Here is a 25,519-nt window from a genome sequence, read left to right on the forward strand (position 1 = left end):
TTGAGGTACCAATTAAGGCAAGTTTTTAGCCAGAAAGGGGTATAGTTTGTTAGCTTCTAAACATCCCAAGATTGGGAATTAAAGGACACAGAATGAGGAAGATAAATGAGGAAGATAAAGATAAATTTCCCCAATTTGTCTTGGGGAAATAGTTAAACATTTTGGTCAAAACAAATTGTAAAATAAAGGTCCTTTTGTTAAAAAAAAAAAAAAAAAAGATGCTTTTTCCATTCAGTATTGAGGTTAAATCATAGCATCAGCTAAGTCATCCTTCTGCTATAGCTCTACTCCTGATAACATGCCAGGTGGACCCTCCCATCTTCTACCATAGATGGCACATGGCCAACGTTTCACATTCTTAACCCAGTGTAATTTGGTAAATTTCAGTGAAATGTCTTTCATTGTTTATCAGGGCCCTCAGTCTGGCTAAAACCTTAAATTCAGTGATTCACATTTTAATTATCTCCAGGAAGGACAGAAACATTCAACATTTTATAAGTAAAACAGTGTTCCTCCATTTCCTAGTAAAGATTGACAGACACACATACATACACACACATACAAACACGAAACTGTAGTGCCAAAGGCAAAATTTTTACACTCCATTTTTCACGCAAGATGTTCTGCATTTGCCTCACCGCGAAGTGTGTACTATTATGGTTGTTATGAGAACTTCACATATTCAAAGGCTTAATTTTATAATCTAGTCCCTTCAATTATCTACTGCAGTACAAATTTTGCCTTTGGGAAATTAAGCATGCAATGAAAAAGTGCATATGACTTAAAAATCCTTTAGGTTTCTATATACAACTGTAACAGTGAAAAGACATTATGAACATGAAGGATTTATCAGCCACTACCCTTTTACATTCTCTATTTTAAAAGTTGCCATTAAGAATTCTTTTGGGTACAATGCATGTTGCAATTAAGAATCAGAAATACTCCATGATCAAAATAGTACAAACTGATCTCTGCAAGGGACAAATAAAATCTTCATATAAAGGTCAGGGTGGAAAAGACACACACACAAAGCATAAGGCTGCTGAAAAAGCAATCACCTCTTCTAGAAATGGCTAGGAAACTGACTTGGGAAATGTCTTGGGAAGACTTGGGAAATGTCTTCAGTTCGGGGGCACTCGGCTCCTGACGAGACACACACACTCGGCATGGTCTGCATAGATCAGAGTCTGTCCTTAAGAACACACCCTTCCATACTGACAGGTGGCTTGCCCTGGGGAGTGATGGGGTGAAGGGGCCGGGAGTAAGAGGGGAAAGAAGGTGTTTAGTAACCACAGAAGCCTGATTCTGGTGTCTCGTCTCCTACACAGAAGAGCCTGACACAGTGCTGCAAGCACACGACCTTCCAGGCAATTACTGTTCATGTAACAGGCTGCTTTTTAAACGAGGAGTTTAGAAAGGATCGTGGCTCTGCCTTAGAGCAGCAATAGATGACATCGGTCCATCAAGATCGCACATCAGTTATTACTGCTATTGTAATTCTCTCGCTCTAACCTAAGCTGGTGATAACCAAAGAACAGGCTGGATAATAAACGACATGGAAGGAACAGCTTCACACAAACAATTTATATTGCGAAAAATAAGCATCACTCCCGTCCTCTCTACATCCCTTTTACATAGTTACCAAGAAAGTTCTTACATTCATCGTATGGACTTTAGACCTCTTCATTATAAATAAAGATGGCACGCCTTTCTTCACTAATAAATAAATATGACAATGTCCAACACGCTTGGGAGGAAACAACACGCAGGGAAGTGGAATGGGACGAAGGAAGAAAAATAAACCAGCTGCAGCGGTAACACTCCTCAATTGTGATACATGTGCAAATTCTACTTCTAAAAGGGATAAAAAGAATTAGCTTCTAAAAATACTACATTCGTAATAATGCTTCCAATAATAACCCTCAAAGTTTCAATGAAAAAAATCTGTGCTTATGGATATGTGGGAATTCTGGGGTTTCATATTTTTGTTGTTCTTTTTTTTCCCCCACTTTTAGGTCATTCAAAATAAACTTGGCTTAATGTATAGAATCTGGCAAAAACAACTTACAGGAAGGCCACAGATCCTCTTCAGTCTAATCAAATCCAGTTGACAGTGTGCACTCTGGAGTGAAGGCATGCGGTGACTTTATTATTATTTTTAAGTCCAATTAACTACCCCTAATCTCCACAGCCTCTCAGGGAGTTAACTTCCCCTAGACAAAGACAATCAACGGCTCTCAAAGTCTAGTTTTGCTATAAATATAAAGTAATTCGTAGCAGAAAAATATAGCCTCTCTAAGAAGTAGATTTCCTTTTTCTTTGTTCGCTGACAAAACTCTGAGTCGGTTAGACAACGTAAGTTTCCGCACAACTAGGCCACAGAGCAGCACCTCAAAATCCAGCTCTACTTCACAAAAATTAAGAAGCGTTTCAACCCTCTGGTCACGGGTAAGCGTTGGTTCCCCTCTTCCCCAAAGCAGAAAATGCAGAATACAGTCAATGTGACTGCCTCTCGCCGGAGCAGGGGACAGGACAGCGGCAGTAGGCCCTCCACAGCACGTGGCACGTGGAGATGCGGGCGGTGCTGGCGGTGGAGATGCGGGCGGAGATGCAGATGCTGTAGCTCTGTCAGGGCCGCCTTCCAGCACCGGAACGGGGAACTCGGAGCTGGGCTGCACGTGCAGTGTCCAGGCAGCGGGGGGTGCTTTCAACTTTATATACTAGGACAATACCTGGTATTATCAGAGCCATTGTTCATTGGCAGGAAGTGGGGTATGGCGGAGTCCTCCACAACTCATGTTTTATAGATGACCATTAGAATTTATTAAACAAATACTCCCCCCACAACTTAAAAAAACAAATTACCCACAAAACCCTACACCACAACTCACTGGTTTAAAAAAAAAAAAAATTCCTTCTGGGAATGAACTAATGTGGCTACTGAGATGATGTGAATTTGATTTCAGAGTTGAAATTGCTTCTCCTCATTTCATTCGCATTCTGCTGGTTAAAAAAAAATATGGAAATGTTTCTAGACCAAGAATACGCCCACTCAGGCTACATTGCACTTCCATCCTTTAGTTAGGAAAGGCAAGATCATCTCTGAGGCCAGCCTCCTTCCTCTCTGCTTCTGCAAAACCATCCTGTCCCACCAGCGATCCCGCAGTTCTCAAGCTTCAGTGAACAAACATCCTGGCCACCTCATGGTGCTTCTCTTCTTGAGTTTGGTATTCTAAAGAGACAAACGTCTGGACTGTTTTGAGGCTTCCAATGTGCAAAATAGTTCCCAAGGCATCGAATCCACCTGGGCCTCCGTTAAGGTGTTTTGGTTACTTGTTTTAGCCGCTGGAAACCCTGTCTTGTATAGTGCACCAGATCCATCAAACTGCTGTTGAGGGCCAAAGCGCACACACTTGTGCTGAGCTGAGCAAAGAATTCTGCGAACAAAGCAAACCCAAAACCACGTAAACACACTCGCACATGCAAAAATAAAAACACAAAAAGTCAAAGAAGTCAAGGTTCCAGAAACTTGATCCCCACAGTATTCTGTACTTCCTCTAGCACAGCAAAAAAAAAAAAAAAAAAAAAATCACAATCTACTGTAATGGTTTACTAATTCTCCGAATCTCTCCAGTGGTTCTAAAAATGGAGGAACTATGTTTCAGCGTTGACTCTATAGTGCCTGGCACAGTGGCTGACATCATACTTTTGGATCAATGGATGCATGAGTGAGCAAACAAAAATACCCAAAATGTTTAAAAAAAAAAAAAGCACCATTAGTTTGCTAAGGAAGAAAATGAAGTTTCAAGAGGCTGTGAGGAAATTAAACGGCCATAGCCAGTTGGTGACTGCTTCTCTACAGCCAGGCAAGAATACGTCCAGGCTTTCATCTGGTATTTACATATATATGCTTTTACTTAATGGTCACAACCACCAAACAGTTCCTCTGATAGGATGATCGATCATCTCCTAAACCCTGGATTTCTCCAAGGGCCTTCTTCTCAAACAAGACTCAAGACTGTTCACTAAGCTGTATTTTTCCTATATTGTTGCTAACCACCTTTCTTAATGTACACTGGAAACTAACAGTAAGCTCAGTATCTTAGGTGATGCCACTTCCCATGTCAAATGTGTTGTGCCTGGTGAGAGCTGATGTCTTTCCTTCTGCACTTGCTTTGCCCTTTTGCTAGCACTTCAGTTCAGGGGGAAATAATGATACCAAATGCTTCCCTCGTAGCTCAGTTGGTAAAGAATCTGCCTGCAGTACAGGAGCCCCTGGGTTCAGTTCCCAGGTTGGGAAGATCCCCTGGAGAAGGAAAGGGCAACCCACTCCAGTATTCTTGCCTGGAAACTCCCACGGACAGTATAACCAGGCAGAGACCCTAGTCCATGGGGTTGCAAGGGTCGGACATGATTTAGCAACTAAACCACCACCAATGATAACCAAAACTTCCAAAGGGGCACAGTGCGGAAGCCACTTCTAATTTAATTTTGCTAAGATCGAGTCACAGAAATCCATCTCAAGGAAGACCTGTGACAGAATGGAGAAAATGCGAGAAGAGTAAATAGCTACAACTTCCTCTTCTTCAAAACACTGAACAGATGGTGGGACTGTAAGTTGGGGCAGTCACTGTGGCAAACAGTATGGAGGTTCCTCAAAAAGCTAAAAACAGAATTGCCATATGATCTAGCAACTCCACACCCCTGAGCATGTATCCAGACAAAACTCTAACTCAAAAAGATATATGCACCCAGATGGTCAATTCATGATGATGCATGACAGAAATCAAACCAATATAGTAAAGCAATCATCAATCAATTAAAAATAAATATTTTTCTAAAAAAAAAAAGATATATGCACCTAGACTTTCACAGCCGCACTATTCACAATAGCCGATGCATGAAAAGAAACTAAATGTTCACCCACAGATGAGTGGACAAAGATATGGTCCATATATACATTGGACTACTATGCAGCCATGAAAAAGAATGAAATAATGCCATTTGCCGCAACATGGGTGGACCCAGAGATTATCATACTAAGTGAGGTAACGTCAGCAAGAGAAAGACAAATACCGCATGCTATCACTTGCACGTGGAATCTAAAATATGACAAATGAACTTACCTATGAGACAGAAACAGACTCGCAGATATAGAGAGCAGACTTATGGTTGCCAAGGGGGAGGGGAGGTGAGCGAGGCTGGAGTAAGAGTTTGGAGTTGGCAGATGCAAACCGTTACATGTGGCATAGAATGAATGGATAAACAACCAGGTCCTACTCTATAGCACAGGTAACTGTATTCAACAACCTGTGATAAGCCGTAATGGAAAATAATAAAATAAAGAATATATATATGGGTAATTGGATCACTTTGCTCTACAGTAGAAATTAACACAACATTGTAAATCACCTATAACTGAAAACAACAACAACAACAAAAGGCCAAAACACTGAAGGGAACACGCAATGTTATTCCCCGCCCAATCCCCATGGCCCGATGACGACCACCACAGAACCGTTTACCTTTGTTCTTCCTGGTTAGGACCTCAGCCTGTTCCCACAGGTCAAAGGCGGTGAGGACGTGGGAAGTGATGCTGACGTAGGAGGATGTCATGTTCTGGATGGTGACTGGGGTGCTGATGGTGGGGGGCAGTGCCCCGCTCCCCACGCTGCCGGCGCTTGACTGGGACCCTATGGAGCTGGCTGGAGAAGGGATCGGAGAGAGGGGGGACGGTGTGCCTGTGCCTCTGGGAAGCGGGAGAAAAGAGAACTGGTTAATCACCCAAACTGCTTCTGGAACTGCAGTCCCAGTCACCCGGGCTCTGCGTGTACCTGCCAAGATGCCAGTCACTTCTGTGAGGTCAAAGGGGCGCCCTTCCCCTTCAGGATGTTGGAAATTTATTTGCTAAAACACAGTGGCATAGCACCCTCCAAGTGGAAAAAGGAACTGGATGTGGGGAAGGCAGCCTTCCCTGGACACAGAATTGGGTGGGCCGATCTGTATTCCCAGTGTATTCCTGGGCCCTCTGCATCTGCAATCTCTTCTCTCCCCACCCCCTAATCCAGCTTCTCCTGGGAAGACAACACTTCCCCTGAGAAGGTGCGCGTCATCTCTGACATATTCCTTCTTTCATCCACTCAATAAACATCCCTGAGCTCCTCCTCTGCACCTGGCGCTCTCCCAGACCCTGGGGACACATCCCAGTTTCCTTCCTGTCACCTAACTTGTCTCCTTGCATTTATCACATCTCCTCCTGCTTTTCTATTCCTTCTCCTGCCTCACTAGCACCGTCTCTGCACGTCTAGCCCTTAGCACAGCGGGTGCTCTGGGTAAACACCTGCTGAACTTGTGACTGGCTGAACGGGGGACAGTCCACAAGGAGACTCGGCCTCAGAGACTCACAGCGCGCCCTCTGCTCTCCTAGGGACCGTCCGCCCGCACCTGCAAGCGTGCCTTGACATGGATCAGATGAGAAAGCAAGTGCAGTCACTCAGACCTGAGCACTGAGGCATACGAACGGAAAGACGGGTCAGCGGCCGTGACCTGGTGACACCCGCCCTTGGGCTCTGTGGGTCCTCAGGGATCCTACGTGTCCCCGGCAGAAGGCACACTTTGAAGGACTAGAGTAGGATCCCCCGCTGAGGGCAGCAATTCCTGTCTGCTTTGTTTACTGAGGCTTTCCTGCACCTACAACAAGGTCTGGTACGAGGAAGGTGCTCAGAGATGCCTGGTGAAGGACTGATCTAAAATTATGTGAGTGATACAGAGCAAGAAGTAGCCTATGGCATGCCTTATGTGTGGAATCTAAGAAGAAATGATACAAATAAACTTGTGTACAAAAACACACTCACAGACTCAGAGAACAAATGTATGGCAGCTGGGGGAAAGAGGGCAGGAAGGGATGGTTAGGGAGTTTGGGATGGACGTGTACGCACTGCTGTACTGAAAATGGATAACCAACAAGGGCCTCCCGACATCACAGGGAACTCCGCTCAATGTTATGCGGCAGCCTGGATGCGAAGGGGGTCTGGGGGAGAACGGACACATGTGTACGGAGGGCTGAGTCCCCCGGCTGTCCACCTGAAACTACCGCAACGCTGTTAACCGGCTACACTCCAATACAAAGTAAAAACTTAAAAAAACAAAGTGACTGACAACCTGTTATTTGGGAATAATACCTCAGAGGTGGGAGTCATTTTCAGAGGTAAAGAAGTTCGTTCTCAATCAGGACTGTCTTTTTTTTTAAGAGAAGCCATGTGGGAATCTCCTCTTTTGAACCTGCTGGAAATGGGGCAGGCTTCTAGGTGATGCTCTTAAAATAGCAAAACCCATCAGAACTGGGAGCTTTTCAAGGAGGATGACCAAATTAAAAAAAAAAAAAAAATACTAGACAAATACTAAAGGGCAGGAAATTCTGTATCTTCACCTTAAAAACACCTGCACAAGGACTCTGCTTTTTGACAGTTCATGGAATAGCAGTGCACAAAGTGGGGGAAGGAATTTAGCTTGTTTTCTTTCTTCGTATCTGTTACAGATCCTGAAAAGGTGGCAGGCAACTGGTTCTGCAAACTTCTCGTTTAGTGAAATGCCAAGAAGGCAAGCTGTACAGAACAGTGGTCCTCAGCCTTTTCGGCATCAGGGGCCGGTTTTGAGGAAGACAATTTTTCCATGGACTTTGGGGTGGGGTGGGGTGGGCATGGGATGGTTTCAGGATGATTCAAGCGCATTACATTTATTATGCACTTAATTTCTATTATTATTACATCAGCTCCACCTCAGATCATCAGCAGGCATTAGATCCTGGAGGTTAGGGACCTCTGGTCTAGAAGGATAAAAGACTTTGTCTCTGGTTCCACTAGCTTTGCCTGTTGCATCATTGGGCATATCTATACATCCTCAAGTTCTGAAATGTGGACCCTGTATTCTTTGCAATTATCTTTTTATGTTGCCCAACCAGCAAATATCGTGATTTCTAACGACTCCTCAAAAAGGTAGAGATGTGCTGGTGATTTTAGTTGAAGAAGCAAGACGGCACATGGAAGTATATAATTTTTGACATGCTGAAGGTGCGCACGCACACACACACACACACACACACACACACACAAATCACTCAGTCATCTCCGACTCTTGGCGACCCCGTGGACTGTAGCCCACCAGGCTCCTCCGTCCATGGGATTCTCCAGGCAAGAACACTGGAGTGGGTTACCATTTCCTTCTCCAGGGGATCTCCCCAACCCAGGGATCCACCCCGGGTCTCCCGCATTGGAGGCAAGTGCTTTAACCTCTGAGCCACCAGGGAAGCCCAGAAGGCACACGAGAGGCACATAAAAAGAGCACTTAACACTGGGAGTTATTTCAGTTAGGCTGATCATTACCTTGCAATGCATGGAGAAGGTGCCTGGGCAACCTTGGAAGAAGTCTTGAAGAAGTGTTCGTTAAGAGTGCGGGAATACTTTATTGCCATATCTTTTTTACAACGAAACATTGCCATGTTCAAAATGGACTGGCAACGCATGCTGTGAACATAAACATAAGTGGAAATGAAGCACTGCCTTGGAGACATGAGTATCACCACTACAGGGAGCGAGCCACCAAACCTTTTCCACCCTAAGGAACACCACTGGACTTTCACCATTAACAAGCGGAAGAACACCAAGAATCTCCCTGTACTAGCATCAGAAGTAAATACAGGTGAAACAACACCGATATTTGTTGTTGTTCAGTCACTAAGTTGTGTATGTTCATCTCTTTGCAACCCCATGGACTGCAGCACACCAGGCTTCCCTGTCCTTCACTATCTCCCAGAGTTTGCTCAAACCCATGTCCATTGATTTGGTGATGCCATCCAACCATCTCATCCTCTGTCGCCCCCTTCTCCTCCTGCCCTCAATCTTTCCCAGCTTCAGGCTTTTCCAATGAATTGGTTCTTTCCCAATTAATGGGCTTCCTTTGGGGCTCAGATGGTAAAGAATCCCCCTGCATTCTAATGGTCAAACACAGATATACACGGATATAATTTAAGTCACAAGACCAAAGAATCTGAGTCATCAGTAAAATGGCAGTAGATGACATCTCATAATAATTAACCACCAGTGGGATTAACCCCTTGACACACATCCTCTCACTTTCTGGTACTGATTCACCTTTCATTATTATTTTCATTTTAAGAAAACAAGATATCAAACTTTTTTGGTAACATCAAGAGATGCAAAAGCAAGTGTAATGCTCTTTAGACAAAGGGAAAAATACACACCATAGAACAGCAAATATCTTCTCCTGTGTTGGTGTTGTGGCATCTGAGAAGGATTTTAATGACAATATGAACCTATAGGAAAATATACATGTACGTCAAGTCAAAATAGGCAGTCAGAAAACTCCAGGCACAAGGACACACTATGTCTGTCTTGGTTTCATATTGATTTTTCCTAAAGATGTAACGACACGACGGCAGCATAGAACACAAACGAGGCTTTAGCGCGATAATTCAAGCCATTCAGAAGACGAGGCGAGGACACGCCTGCTCTCTCACCTATCCACCTGCGTGAAACCAAGGAGACCCGTGTTCTTACCGAGTCCCCAGCTGAAACGCAAGTGATAAAGATGAGAGAGCTGCAGTGGAGACGACAGGGCATGTGATAAGAAAGTCAAGCTGGAAAAAACCAACCCCCTCCCTAAAGGGACTGGCATTTCACAGTTCACTTGGCTGGACAGAGTTATTCTGGTCAAGCACTTCATCTGGAACACAATTTCAGTTTATGATAAAAAAAAATTAAAAAAAACAAAAAAAAACAAAAAACCAACCAACTTCCTGGATCAGTGACTTCTTAAAGACTCCCCTTTGTTAAGTTGTCCTCATACCGAAGTTCACATGGATAAAAGCCATCAAGGTGAGGGCAGGAAGTACTAAGAGGAAAACAACACGGGCAGGCACTCACTTAATGAGGTCCACGGTTTCCGAGTAGATGGAGTATGCCGACTTGGACCCGGGGCTCTCCGACTCCATGGCGATGCCACACTCAATGAAGGACAAGGCAGCCTCCAGGTATTTAAAAGCCTTCCCGACCTTGTCCGTCTGTGGGTGAAGAACATGGTCCTTGTTAAGCCTAACGTGGACTTTTCCTTAGTTTCTCATACATATTCTTTACAGAAACTGGCCCCCACCGTCTGAGCTGAACTACGGCTGGAGGGAAGTCAGAGACAGAACTTAACCATGATAACCAAAGCCCGTCCGCTCTGACCTACTGAGAACTTTCTTCCAGCAAAAATTCAGTAGGAAAGAGAACACTATCTTGTATTAAGACTCACTTCTCAAAATCTACTGAAGTACATACTCAAGCTAAGGCAGTAAAGTACACGGTCCCCTTGTTACTAGTGTGCAGTTACCCATTATATGATTTTCCTGAAAAATAGGTTATGCTATACATCTAGGATAATGCATTCACAGTTTCTTTGTATGTGCTGAACTTTATCTTTTAACAAGTAAAAAAATGTTCTGGTTTACAAGCATCTCAGGTATCATGTTGAACAATAATCTTTTGATGTATTTTACAGCCCAACAGATTCCCTCTTTGGAAGCCTGGGTTAAGGGCACAAGGCGGTCCTCTGGGTCAAGAGGGATAACATTTCAGAGTCCCTCAATGGGAATGCAGACGTAGGAATGCAACCAGATACTGGCGGTCACTTAAGCCTGAATACACATTTTGTCACTTAACACTCTTCTCACTTGGTGGAATTCAGCCAACTCAACAGAGACTGGGGCGAGAGCCTCCACTTTCCTCTCCACATGCATATGCAGCACATGATGCAAGAGCAACTGATCAACCTGACATGTGCAAGGCTGTAGTTTCTGCTAATGCCTCTAACTTGCTATGTTCAAAAAGGAAGACTGAAAACCGTAAAGACGCAAGTGGAGTATAAAGAGATGGTGACGAATCAGCAAAGAAACATGGTCTGGCAAAGAAAGATGGCTGCTACCTTTCATTTTTAAAAATTAACTTACATTTCTTCTAGAGAACCCAAGCTCAGAAAATCAGTGACAGAAAGAATAAAAATCCAATCAGCATGCCCCAAATAATCAACAGTAAAGGGCCTTATTGGTTTGCTTCACTGGTGAGAATTTAACTCTTCCAATTTATTTATCCAACACTATCTCTTTCATGGGATTTTCAAAATTTATATTGGCCTCAGGGTAGAAACAAAAATAACTATACTAAGGCAATTTGCCAATTCCCACTTCTTTGAGAATTTTGTAAGGTCACTAATGATAATATTCCTGTGATAACTCTGTGGGCCTCCTGGGACAGTGTTAAAGGTGATACGTGCTGCGCTCATGTGCTCAGTCGTGTCAGACTCTTTTCAACCCCATGGACTGTAGCCTGCCAGGCTGTTCCGTCCCCGGGATTTTCCAGGCAAGAAGACTGCAGTGGGTTGCAGAGTTCTAATTTCCTTACCCAACAATAAGTAAAAGAAGAACAGAGATGAAATACACTCCTCTATACTTAGTTATGGACTTAACCATCTGATATGCAAGATGGACATGTTCAAGACATTGTGCGATTAAAGGAAAAGGTAACAAAGAGGCTGGCCATTCAGGTTTCCATCCAAACCAGCATATTTTGAGAGTAGAATGAGTTAATATTGTTTATTAAAATGGATGCAATAGCCATAGGAAGGGAGAAAGAAGATGTGCACATGTGCAGGTGAAATACGACACACAAAGAAGTTCCCGGGAGTCGTAATCTTGCTTGAATAATGAGGGACTCTAGTGCTGAAAGTGCCCAATGTCAAAATAAGCTGTTGGTAAGTGGCAGGGTACCTAATATATAATCTATTTCGAAAACCCAAAGATATATAGTTATCACAGTCTCGGAGAAGTGAAAGGAAGAGGCTGAGGACATGGTATTGTCTGGTGCAGCTTGAGGCATCTTAACCTGACTCAGGTTATCCCGGTACAGAGTCACTTTGCAGATAGCGCCTAACTTTGCCTGAGACCCTCTTACGCCAGCCAACACGGGAAGGACTCAATAAGCATCCTACCCTGATGAACAAGGACCTGATAGAAGGGACTTTGCCCCGCCCTCCCAAGCCTGAGAACAGATGCCAGTCCACAGACTGGGGGTGAAGAACACTGAGCAGGGTGGGTGTGGATTTTGAGGCCACCATGGATGGATCCCACTCAATCCCCGTGGACCACCAGAGTTTGTGGTTACGTCTGCATGTGGCAGAACCAAAGCAACTGATGCTGTTGTGGTACAAAGTTCAACATATGGTCTCTGCATGAGTTTGGGTGTAGGGAATACACCAAGTAAATAAAACCCCAGAGTCTTAGATGTTTAACTATGACAAAGGGCAAGCCTTATCTGACTATACTGCAGCAGAGAATTAAAAGCAGATTTAATTATGTATGCAACTAACAAAAACTGCCACCTTCCAGAAGGTCCAACAGCCACCAGGGAGAGCTCCTTGCCTGTTTACCAATAGAGCCATCGTCAGCCTCACTGTAAAATTTCCTCTGATGGCACGGGTCCACTGTTCACTGTTAGTCTCTCTGGGGCTTTCAAATAATTTTGGAATGCAGGCTACCTTACTTTTTGAAATGTTTTGGGGTGAACACAAACTGACCAGCTTTCAAAAAGCCAGAGTTGTTTTTCAGATCCAAAGAATGGATTCAGTGGGACAAGGAAGCACTTGTGTGTATTACATAAAACAGTACCAGGTAGATCAACTTTCACTCATGTAGACAAAAGACACACACTGGTACTCTATCTGCCCACGATCAAACCGAATCAGTGAAGCCACAGTTGTGTTACTCCACTAGGAACCCTTCAGCCCTCACTGATTCTGACCCTGCTGATGCTCTTACGCCCAACGCTGCCCTGCCTTCCCCCACCATCCCCCTCCACGGTTAGTGATGTGGAATACGGCAGAATGAGACGGCAAGTATTTTATCAGAAAACATTCCACCCAAGGGAGAACGAGCCAAGACGGACCACTAATTCTGCTTTGTCCTTCAATCTTTTGGCTTCCTTCAGGTGAAAATCGGCTTGTTGCCTGAAAGAGAAGAAAAAGACCAGGAGTGGGTCACAGGAAGCTACAGGTACTGGACTGGAACCAAAGGACTAGAGGGTGAAAAGGATGGGGGGACAAGGGGGTTGGGGGGTGTGTGAAGGGAAGGCAGGAGGGGGAGGAGGTAGGCGAAGATGAAGGGAGCAGCACCCAAGGTCTTACTTGTCAAACTTCACATGAGGCTTCCCTGGTTTGGAGTTACCATTTGGCAAAGAAGGCACTGGAAAACGGTTTGCAGTATCTCCAGAAGATCCCTTGAAAAAAATCATCACAATGATCACCTTCTCACATTTAAGATCACCGATGCAAACCTATTCAGTTGGTGCAAACGTAATTGCGGCTTCGGACCGTGAATTTTAAATCATTATAACTAGGCTCGAACACATATTTATTAATCAAAACAGGAACTATTACAATCAACACATTTTTGCCCATGAGAAGTAAGTTTATTTATTCCCACAGTGTAAAAATCAGTGCTGTGGGATTCAATGAACTCTTGGAAAGCATCTTCTGTCTCCTTCTGGTTGTGGAAGCATTTTCCCTGCAAAAAGTCGTTGACATGCTTGAAGAAATGGTAGTTGACTGGCAAAAAGGTCAGGTGAATATGGCAGATGAGGCAAAACTTCGCAGCTCAATTCGTTCAACCTTCGAAGTGGTGGTTGTGCAACGTACGGTCGGGTGTTGCTGTGGAGAACTGGGCCCTTTCTGTTGACCAGTGCCGGCGGCAGGCGTTGCGGTTTTTGGTGCAGCTTATTGAATCACTGAGCACACTTCTCAGATGTAATGGTTTCGCTGGGATTCAGAAAGCGGTAGTGGACCAGATGGGCAGGAGACCATCACACAGTGACCGTGACTTTTTCCTGGTGCAAGTCTGGCTTTGGGGATGCACCAGAGCTGCTGCTTGGTTCAACCACTGACATCGCAGGTTGTCACATACAATCCACTTTCTGCCGTACATCACAATCTTATCAAGAAATGGCTCCCTGTTGTTTTATAGAATAAGATGACCCTTCAAAACAATGTTTTTTTAAAATTTCTGCTCAACTCATGTGGCACCCACTTACCAAGCTTTTTCACCTTTCCAGTTTGCTTCAAATGCCAAACGACTATAGAATAGTCGATGCTGAATTCTTCAGCAACTTCTCGTGTAGTTGTAAGTGGACTAGCTTCAATGATTGCTCTCAATTGGTCGTTGTCAACTTCTGATGGCCGGCCATTATGCTCCTTATCTTCAAGGTTCTTGTCTCCTTTGCAAAACTTCTGGAAATAACCACTGCATTGTACCTTCATTAGCAGTTCCTGGGTCAAATGAGTTGTTGATGTTGCAAGTTGTCACCACTGTTTTACAACTCATTTTGAACTCAAATAAGAAAATCACTCAAATTTGCTTTCTGTCTAACATCATTTCCATAGTCTAAAATAAACAGCAAGTAATAAGCCATTAGCAAAAAACACAAAGTGAGAAATATGCATTGAAATAATGTATAACACAATCATACTTAAGAATATATTTCAATACCAAACGGCAAATTTCAACAATGCAAAACCACAATTACTTTTGCACCAACCTAATATTATTTCTCTAAATTAGCCCAAAAGGAGCTCAAAAGAGAAGAACTCAAACACTGCACACTTTGGCTTAGTCAAGCATTTTCTCAGCTAGATTCAACTGATACTGTAGATTTTTATTGTATCGGGGACACAGAAAAGCCACAAGACAAGAATATTCAAGAGAACAGATTATCAACAAACCAAATTTAACACTTACTCTCAGGCAACACACACACATACTCTTACCCATTCCAGGTTAACAGGAAGAAAGAAATTTGTATTTGAGAAAGCAAATTTTTCCCCCCATTATCACTAAGAATGGAAGTATTTGAGATCAAACATCCAAGCCAAGAACTAACCATGTTTTACGGCAAAACTCTGACAGAAAATTAACCCAAGCATCTATTCTGTATTTTTACGTTTGAACCATTAACAATAAACTGCCACCTAAATGTTCATGTAATAGGAACTGCTTCTTATTCTCCCTCTGCAATGTGAAGACTTAAGCACAAATTACTCATTCTGGCTTTATTAAAAGTGGTGAAATAAGAATAAAATAAAATAAAAGTGATGAAATAGCTCTGAAATACCATCAGTCAAGACTTATTGGAGCATTTAAAGATCTACCAACATGTCCCCTTTTCGACATGACTGTGTCCCCCCTTACCTTGTGTTCTGTGGAGCTTCCCGAGACCTTCCCCTCTGCTTTTCTGTGTTTGGAGGCGGAAGGGTCTCTGTGGCTGCCCTTGGTACTACTGGCACTTTTGGGGGGGTCCTGGCCGCCGGGGTCTTCCTGCCTTGGCCTCTTCTGTGCAGGTTTGGCTGGCTTCTGGGAGGACGAGGACGAGGACGACACGAGTGAAGGGGGAAGCATTTCCTTCTTTGAGGGCTCCGAGGAGGGCCTGGACATTCTGGAATGAAACCCGATGCAAACGAAGTTAAGGCAGAACACGAACCACGCAGCTTCGCTGTTTGGCTTAAAAGGACAAAGTAGCTGTTGACACGAAAGATTAAGATATCACAGAGCATGAAATCCATTTTTGTGGAAAGGCCAAATTTCAGAGCCTTTTTTTTTTAAACCTTTGAAAAATCGAGTCCTACCTATGAGTAATAAATGAGGTTGACAAATGAGGTTGCGTAACTTGTCACGAAGCTTGCAGAGTCTGCCCGTGGTCTTAAACTTTTACCCAAACAACTCTGTCTGCAGCAGCTACTGCACAACCTGTACCTCCTCTCTGCCCCCTTCACCCCCGACACCCTCCCCTTTCTCTCTCTCTCAAATCTCTGGTGGTTTACATGGTGACACGACTCCCTCACTTTTGCCAAAGCTTTCTGTGCTCCTGATAAATCTAAGTTTGCTGCCAAACCAACTGTTCACTCCTCTGAGGTCCTCGTGGAGGAAAGTAAAACAAATGTAGCGTATTGTCAAAATGAACTCCAAAGAGTTGACTATTCTCTCCTTCTATTGCAGAAGGAAAATGTTTGTCAGGGCACGTGATCCAGGAAGCTTTGATCGCCTTTGCAGACTGTTCCTAGCCTCTATACTCACTTTGATTTGGAAGGTTCCTTGTGGGAAGAGGAAGATGACGGCTGTGACTTGACTTCCTTCTCCAGCCTGACTTTCTTGCTATCGTGGTCTTTTTCTGCTTCACCCTATTATTGTATAACATTAAACTGTTACGAACACAACTGGGCAGACAAAATAGAGAAAAAAAAAATATACAGCAAAGGCAATGAGAACAATGAGACTTGTGGGAACATCTAAACACACGCGGCAACCTTCAAGTATCTACACTGTGTTTTGGGAGAGGGCGGGCGGCAGGCCATCAGATTGGATGTGATTTATACTGAGACAGATTTATGCATCAGGAAGGACTATTCCTCAAACTCAGGAAAAGAAGGATGTCCAAAAAAGGAAAGAACCAGGTTTTTCTCTTCCCAGGAAGCGAAACAGTTGTGCTATTCCATGACAACATGTACATCCAATTTATAGAGGGTCCATATGCGGGCTCCTCCCACGGGCCTAAGCTCACGTGACGGCCTGTAGCGAAGAGTCACTAGCTTCTAACAAGGACAACAAAGTGATCAGTGGGAGTCCTTCAATCAGCTCAGGTGCATCAGACCTAAACTCCTCCGACTGTCAGCTCACCAGGAAAGAAATATGGGACCAATCTAAGCCAACCCCTAAAAAATCGAAATCCTCTCTTCGAGCCTTAACGGGAAAAACATTTTTCACGTGATCCGATTGTGGGAGGCCCTGGTTTTCATCACAGTCTCTCCCTTGTTCTCTGAATGTCTCCAAGAAAAATGAATAAATTAAGATGTGTGGGCTCAAGCTCTGCTAATGAGCAGCCTGGCCTTGCTAAAAAGAAGGGGAAAGCAGAAACATACCCTACCCTACCCCCCCCAACCCCCGCATTCCCCAAGCACAGGTGCTTGGGTGTGTGTCTCAATCCAGCCCTTCGCAAACTCTGCTGAAAACATTTATCTCGTTTCAAAAGATAAGGTGGTGTGTGTACATTAGAGGGGAAAATATGGGTGGGGAAAGAAACTCCAAACCAAGGCTTGTGCCCCTGGAGACAATGTCACACTGTCTCACACTCCGTCCCAGAGCCAGACAGGCTAGTCTAGAGCGACAAATGAAGTCAAGGACTTTGTGCAAAAACGGAGAATGTAATCACTTTCCTACTGATGAAATGCTGAAGTGCCAATATTTTAGATACACTGGATTAAACTATTTAAATTGTTTTCCCCGGTTTTTTTTTCCCCCTTTTAATATTTTTAACGTGGCTACCAGAGAATGTCAAATTATGAAAATGTAAAATTAGGTCGCATATATTGCTATTGGACAGATCTATTTTTTACACTTTTCTAGATGTGACGTGCAAAATGGACCTTGAATTTCCTATGAGCTGATGCAAATGAAGAGCTACTTGATGTACAGGTTAAGTAAAAGAAAAACAAATCAGTTGCTCGTGATGAAAGACTGGGGGCAAAAGGATCTTGAAGGACCTAGCAAGGAGTGAACACATAATGCAAATAAGCACATCCCATGGGCACAACTGAATCACAGCAAGTGATTTCCCACGGCTATTTGCTTCTCGTGTGGCGGGCAGTGCGGGCAGTGCAGGCAGGCAGCGCAAGCCCAGGCACAGGTCAGGAGAGATGAGAGAGGGACCCTGGCAGTGGCCAGGGGGGGCCTGCTGGGGCTCAGCATGTAACTCACCCTGCATTCAACAATTCACAATGTGAACACTTGGAGGTACTCGATGTTGGCAGAGAAACACAGAATAAGCCGGAAATGACCGGTTAAAACAGGACTCTACTCCTGGTGGGTACCCTCATCACTACACCCCCAGTGTGCCCAAGAGGCTCTGCTACCAACGGCCCCGGTGAGTTTCTCTTGAGTTTTAGATTAAAGGCCACACAGCTGGCCCAGCAAACATTGCAAGAGGTGGGAAATTTATCTTTGGGAAAAGTCACAGAATGTGCTAACATATCCAGACAGATGATTAACTTGCCCACGAAAGTGAAAGTGAAGTCGCTTAGTCCTGTCCGACTCTTTGCGACCCCAAGGACTGTAGCCTACCACGTTCCTCCGTCCACGGGATTTTCCAGGCAAGAATACTGGAGTGGGTTGCCTTTTCCTTCTCCAGGAGATCTTCCCGACCCAGGGATTGAACCCAGGGCTCCCGCATTGTAGGCAGACGCTTTACCATCTGAGCCACCAGGGAACCTGCACACGAAGTTAATTACTAATACATTGTGGCTCAGCTGGTAAAGAATCTGCCTGCAGTGCGGGAGACTTGGGTTCAATCCCTGGGTTGGGAAGATCCTCTGGAGAAGGGAAAGGCTACCCATGCCAGTATTCTGGCCTGGAGAATTCCGTGAACTGTACAGTCCATGGGGTCTCAAAGAGTCGGACACGACTGAGCGACTTTCACTTCACTTTTTTTTATAGAGTTGTTTTGTTGTTTTCCCAGCCACAGTGCATGGCATGTAGCATCTTAGTTCCCTGGCCGAGGATTGAACCCTCATCCCCTACAGTGGAAGAGCAGAGTTCCAATCATACTTTTTTTAAAAAAAATTTATATTTTTAGCTGTGCTAGGACTTCATTGCCACTCAGGCTTTCTCTAGTGTGGCACATGGGGAGCCACTCTTCATTGCAGGGAGCGGGCTTCTCATCTTGCAGAGGCTTCTCATCTTGCAGAGCACAGGCTCCGAGGCACTTGGGCTTTAGAAGTTGCAGCTCACGGGCCCCACAGCGTGGGTCAGCAGCTGTGTGCACAAGCTTACTTGCCCGGCAGGAATACGGGATCTTCCTGGACCAGCGATTAAACCCATGTCCCCCGCAATGGCTGGTGGGTTCTCAGCCCACTGTACTACAAGGGAAGTCCTCACACTGTTTTAAATAGAAGGCATCTCCAGGCAGTTAACAACACAAAGGATAAGTCCTGAAGATAAAGTTAAGTATAAATGGTCCACAAGGTTACTTTCTAAAGGAAATAGCAAACTCCAGAGGCAGAAGAGTTAATTTTTGTTTGTATACCTTCATGCTGCTTAGGACGTGCTAGTTACGACTAGAAACCAAAGTGGCAGGCCTTACAAACCACACATGAAAACATGATTCCTGGTGAGTCAATCCTCACAAACTGGTTTAACTCCGGCTTGTGCCAACTGGTGACTCAAGAGAACAGCCCAGAACCAAGGATCAACTTTGACATTAGCTTTAACAACTGTGCTGGCACTTACTGGAATAATGTGCTTTATACTGACATGCAACAATTTAGAAGCCGGTAATATTCTGTCGGCTGATAGAAAGTATTAGGTGCTCAGTCGTGTCCAATTCTTGGTGACCCCACGGACTGTAGCCTGCCAGGTTCCTCCATCCATGGGGTTCTCCAGGCAAGAATACTGCAGTGGGTGGCCATTCCCTCCTCCAGGGGATCGTTCCGACTCAGGGATTGAACCTGGGTCTGCTGCATTGCAGGCATATTCTTTACCATCCAAGCCACCAGGGAAGCCAGTAAGCCATTACACCAATTAAGCAAAATTCCCTTCTGCTGATTGTGTCTGCTTTGACAGAGTACACTCCCATGAGCCTGGGTTGGTATTTTCACACTTGGAACCCTCGCGTCCTCTGCAGAAACAGTCCTGGAGGCGTCCCTGGAGCAGGCACTCTGTGAACTTTCTCTGCTGGCACGGAAGCCAGCCTGCACTACCTCTAGAAGTGGATCAACGATTAGGCAAAGGGCCATTGGAGAGGGAGTTGTCCCATCCAGGGGGGTAAGGGAATGCAGACTTGATCCAAGACTGGAAAACAGAAGGTGAGGAGTTCCTGAGATGTTTCTGGGTCAAGAGACCATTTGAAACAAAGGTAAAGATAATGCTTTTTTCAGGAGGTAAAAAAGAGTCTCCTCTGCCCAGGGGCTTATCCACAGATCAAGTCTCAGGTCTGGGTCTTGGAAGTTCCCTTTTTCCAGAAAAACAATGTCTCCACGGTGCCCACATCTCCACTATGACAAAGCTCCTCGTGATTGACTTGTTGACTTTTCCTAACCTGGTGGGTCAGGAAGCCTCAGATTACCTGCCCAAGGCTGCTCTACCTGCGGAGTGGATCCAAAGGGCGAGAATGATGACCATAAAAGGAAGCGCTGGGGCTGTGCTCCGCTGAGCCGGTTTCTGGAGAGGAGGCCTCCAGGGCACTCAACTCACCAGCCAGGTATTGCAAGTAAAAGGGGAGTTTGTTGTCGCTAAGTTGTGTCTGACTGTTAAGGCTCCTCTGTCCATGTGATCTCCCAGGCAAAAATACTAGAGTGGGTTGCCATTTCCTCCTCCAGGGGATCTTCCCAACCCAGGAATGGAACTCGCATCTCCTACTTTGCAGGTGGATTCTTTACGCCAAGCCATCAGGGGAAAGCCCTCAAGCCTTTCTGGATCCCATCTGTGAACAAATGGGATGGCTGAATAAGAGACGCATGAGGTCTCTGTGCTCCAATCCTAAACTCTATCACCCTCTCCCACGGGGAAGCAAATCGACTTGGTAGCACATGGAGCAGAGCAAAAGTGGAGAAGCAGCCTTTGGGGAAGTTCAGGTACTCTGCCAAGATCTGCCTCTGCAGGAGACTCAGTGAGACGAAAGGCAGACAAGTCCAAGCTGACCCCAAGAATGAGGGTGGAGACTGACTGAGAAGGCGGGTTATATTCACTGGGCTAAGTACCACAGAAGAGCAAAATGTACCCACTTTTCCCCTTCTTTCTCATCAGGGAAACACAGGCATTAGACTGGCCCTAATACAGCTCTCTATGTGATGTTTTTAGGGTAACTAACAGGCATGAAGAAATTAGATGTAAGTGGTTTTAGGAAATTATAGGGATGACTTCAAACCCTTGATTTTGAAGGATAATAACCGGGAATGTCTATCTGGAGAAACAACCCAAGAGAAAACAGGCAGATCTTGGATAGAAGGGAAGGTCTGAACCAACCATCAAGCAATAAAAATGCACATTTTCCCACCAGATCCCATAATTTCCCTCCCCCTTCCTCAAAACACGTATAAACCATGCACTGCTTCCAATGTGCTTCTAAAAGCATCCAACCTTCTTGGTCAGTAAAGCAATTATTTAGAAAAAGGGAAAGACCTGAACTAATGTAACCTCCCTGTTCTGGTATTTGTCTAAACGAGACTGCTGAGACAGTCTGGAGTTTTATTTGAAAGACTTCCGTAAGGTGAATGAATTAAATGAGATTATCTATGAGAGGTAATGAAGGACAGAGTCACACTTGTAACTGAACAACAACATCTACAAAAAGCTTAGCTCTCTGAATGTTTGGTGTGCTTTTAGAATCCTTTCCTTTGTACTGCCTTGATTATATACTGTGTTGTGCCTCTAAACTTCAACTTCTCTTCCAAGTCTGGAAAACAGGAAGCTTAAAAATTACATAAAAGAAAATATAAGTTCTAGTTTAAATTCTAAACTGTAATCAGGTAGAAGAAATTCTGTAGTTTATGTAAGGACCATGTAAGTTCATGCCCATTTACCCTCATGATTTTCTCTACTTTTTCTCATGAATTGTCCCCGAACCACTCCTTTAAAGTAGAAGAAGAAAAGAATGCAGGTACACTTCTACAGGTACGACATTCGATGGGTTCATCACAGCTGTTAACCACCATTAACTCCTTACAATCATCTTCTAATACTTTTGAGTTTAAAATGGCTTCAAGGATCTGTTGTGTGTATGTATGTGTGTGTCCAACTCTGTGACCCTGTGGACTGTAGCCTGCCAGGTTCCTCTGTCCATGGGATTCTCCAAGCAAGAACACTGGAGTGGGCGGCCATTTCCTTCTCCAGGGGATCTCCCCAAACTAGGGATCAAACCCGCATCTCCTGCACACATCTCTTGCATTGCAGGCAGCAGATTCTCTACTGCTGAGCCACTGGGAAAGCCCCCTCCAGAATCTGTTAACAATCTGAAAATACTTATTAAATTTCATGGCAAGAAAGGGATGGGAAGTAGCAGGTACATTATTCAATTGCTCTCACTACTTCTTCATGGAGCTTTTTCTAGTGTTCACACTCGATATGAAGAACATGGACACTATCCAAATATGGAAAAAAGCACCCAAGCTTAAAAAGAGATCTGGGTGGGGCTTTCCTGATGGTCCAGTGGTCCGTACTTCCAATGCAAAGGGCCCGGGGTTCAATTCCTGGTTGGGAAACTAGACCCCACGTGCTGAAACTAAAGATTCCACACACTGAAACTTAAGACCTAGCGCAGCCAAATAAATTAAAATTAAAAGATAGAGAGAGACCTGGGCTGCCCATGGAGCAGCCCCACTCAAAGGGTGGCAGCCACGGTGCCCTGAGCAAGCAGAGTCAGGGTCTTGACAAGAAAGGGGGAGCCTGACCTTCACAGAGAGAACCTGAGGGTATGACATTCAGTCTTAACACCAGCTGGAATCCAGCAGGAAGTAAAACCAATGACACATGGTTCTCTGATCATGAAGTAACTACACAGTCGGCGGCTGTTTATATTTGTCTAAAGGCTCCTAAGTAATGTTTCTAACTAGTGACGTACTTCAGACCAGGAATTCCTAGATCCATGATGTCTAAACGCACGACACTGGAGAGATTTCTCAGTTCACAACCACTAGCTTTGTACAATCCTGCCCTGGTAACAAGCTTCTGCTCCAGAGCCTTAGGCATTAGGTAATCTGAGGAGTAATCTGCCTACAGTGCAGGTGACCCAGGTTTGATTCCCGGGTCAGGAAGATGCCCTAAGAAGGAAATGGCAACTCACTCCAGTACTGTTGCCTGGAGAATCCCATGGACGGAGGAGTCTGGCGGGCTACAGTCCATGGGGTCACAAGAGTTGGACACGACTTGGTGATTAAACCACCACCACCAATCTGAGGAGTTAGAAGATACAAGGGGAGTGGGAGGGAGGTTTAAGAGGGAGGGGCCATGTGTATACTTTGGCTGAAACCAACCCAACATTGTAAAGCTTATCCTCTAATTAAAAATAAATTTTAAAAAATGGAGGGGGGGGGGGAATAGTAAAACAAAAAGGAAAAAAGAAAACCACCAATGGGGAGTGTGCAGGGTGATGCTCATCCCTCTACCAGGACTCAGGGCTTCCCAGTAGATGGGGACATGCAGTCAGGGTTTGGACTCACTGGTTCAGATCCTGATCCTGTCACTCCCAGAGCAAACAGGCAGGCCGTTCCCAAGGCCAGACTGCTCAGCTGTTTGCCAAAGCTTTAAAGCAAGCATGTACTTGCCTAAGATGAGGGGGTCATTACTTCTCCATCCTTTGAACAGGAAGATGAATGAGCTGCCCTAGCAGAGCTCAGCCAAGGGTTGCAAATGGCTTTCAGAGGACACAGTTCAGAGACTCAACAGGGACAGCTGGCTTCCTTTGGAGGAGCTGCAGACAGAGCTTCTAGACTTGCGCTGGAGGGTGGACTGAGCTGACAGCCGTCCAGGGAGACTCCAGTTTCCATCTGGTTAGTAAGCGCTTTAGAAGCGAATACTTCTCCCCACTTGAATTGAGGCAGAAGGTCAACCATGGAGCCTAGATAATATTGGGGCTGGCCAAAAAGTTCGTTTGTGTTTTTCCATAAGGTGTAATGGAAAAAAACTGAATGACTTCTTTGGCCAACCCAAGGTTATGGTAGCTGGGAGACAGGTGATAAAAGACTTCCCAGGAGGAAGTAAAAAGAGTGCATTTTGAGGCTTTCTCGGGCATGTTAGATGTAGGCACCATTTCCCTAGCCTGGTCTATCACAATCTTCTCCATAAAGTTTCACACCTCTTACATAAACACATTGTTTTATAAGTTATCAGGGGACTTCCCTGGTGGACCAGTGGTTAAGAATATGCCTTCTGATGCAGGAGATATGGGTTGGATCCCTGGTCAAGGAACCAAGATAAGATTCCACGTGCCTTGGTGCAACTAAGCCACAACCATAAAAAAACCTCCTCCGACACAGCAAAGACCCGGCACAGCCAAAAAGAAGGAAAAAAAAAAAACTACCAGGCACGTGAAAATGTCTGCTTCTAGCTGAAACAGCACTGCCAGTTGCACATTTGATCCCATCCCCACTGGGCTCACCCGCTGCAATTACGGTAGTAATACACACCTTCACGGCTCATTGGACAGGGTGCTGGAGAAACTGTCCCCTTTACTATTTGGTAAAGTCATGTTATATTTTTAACCTCATGGAGTAATCAGTCAAATCAGACATGACAGCAGGCTTCATGATCTTTCTGTCCTTGTTATTCTTAGTTCAACTTCCGTAACTGAGAAGTTTTTTATGTATCTTCAGGAGTGTTAAACTTTTTATTCCTTCTCGGAAGGAAAGAGTTGGCCCTTCTTGTGCCTTTCATTCTGAATCTTGGGTAGGTTGGTTTGGGAATGTCACTGGGGCAGAGGGGAATTCACTAATCTCTCATCACCCAGAAGCAGTGAAAAAAGACATCGAGAGCTCAGTAATTCAGAATAAAGGTTGAAGGACACTGTTCAAAATACCGTATGTCCAAGTAAAGAGGGTCTTAAATAACGCAAAGGTTACTGTTTCTTTTATTATTACGTTTATTCCTTAAGTGAAGCTTCCAAACGCTGTGCTAAATGACAGACTACTTCACAATGCACCATAAGAGCCTATATTACTCAAAAAGATGCCCTAACCATCTCTGTAATAGCTCTAAAACTTTTTTCCACAATGCTCTGCTTATTATTAAAAGTCATTAACAGAGATCATAAATTCTCAAATATGGTGGTTTCAAATTAATGAGGTATTATGTTGCCACGAGTTAAAATATGGACGTAATATCAGTATTTGAAAGATCAAACCACAGGAGTAAAATTTAGTGTCCATCCCTTCTGTCAGTACATCATTTCATTTCATATAAGGTTTTAATTTCTAGAGGAAAACCTAATGGGCCAGTACCTACCTGGCAGTACAGAGGCTAAGAAGCGGCCTGTCAATGCCAAGGAACACAGGTTTGATCCCTGCTCTGGGAAGATTCCATGTGTCACGGAGCAGCTGAGCCCATGCGTCACAGCTACTGAGCCAGTGCTTTAGAGCCTGGGGCCTGCAATTACTGAGCCAGTGCGCCTCCTGCTCATGTTCTGCGATGAGAGAGGCCACCACAGTGAGAAGCCCCCACACCACAACTAGAGAGAAGAACCCTGCTCTCCGTAACTAGAGAAAAGCCCATGCAGCAACAAAGACCCAGAACAGCCCCAAAAACATAAATAAAAATAATAAAACCTAGTGGGTCAGGTGGTAAATACCAATGTTGTCCAAATAGATAAAACACATACCCTTAACGCTATATTATTCTAAAGCAGTATGTCCTTCTCAATGACTGCCTCATCTTTATTTCAAA

General features: G+C 44.6%; 1 protein-coding gene across 5 annotated transcripts in view; it reads right to left on the bottom strand.

The window, feature by feature from the left end:
- Positions 1-202: 202 nt before the first annotated feature.
- The window catches only part of AFF1 (ALF transcription elongation factor 1), a 192,990-nt gene continuing 167,673 nt past the window's right edge, over positions 203-25,519 (bottom strand). For all 5 annotated transcript variants that reach the window (XM_061145563.1, XM_061145566.1, XM_061145562.1 and 2 more), the window contains 9 exons: positions 16,172-16,275; positions 15,290-15,533; positions 13,234-13,325; positions 12,996-13,056; positions 9,942-10,078; positions 9,260-9,331; positions 8,382-8,522; positions 5,526-5,749; positions 203-3,437 (listed from right to left, as the gene is read on the bottom strand). In XM_061145563.1, coding sequence (XP_061001546.1) covers positions 3,316-3,437; positions 5,526-5,749; positions 8,382-8,522; positions 9,260-9,331; positions 9,942-10,078; positions 12,996-13,056; positions 13,234-13,325; positions 15,290-15,533; positions 16,172-16,275 — 1,197 coding nt within the window. In that variant the 3' untranslated portion in view covers positions 203-3,315. The remainder of the gene's footprint in view (positions 3,438-5,525; positions 5,750-8,381; positions 8,523-9,259; positions 9,332-9,941; positions 10,079-12,995; positions 13,057-13,233; positions 13,326-15,289; positions 15,534-16,171; positions 16,276-25,519) is intronic.

This window comes from Dama dama, chromosome 6 (genome assembly GCF_033118175.1).
Source record: "Dama dama isolate Ldn47 chromosome 6, ASM3311817v1, whole genome shotgun sequence".
Lineage (NCBI taxonomy): Eukaryota > Metazoa > Chordata > Mammalia > Artiodactyla > Cervidae > Dama > Dama dama.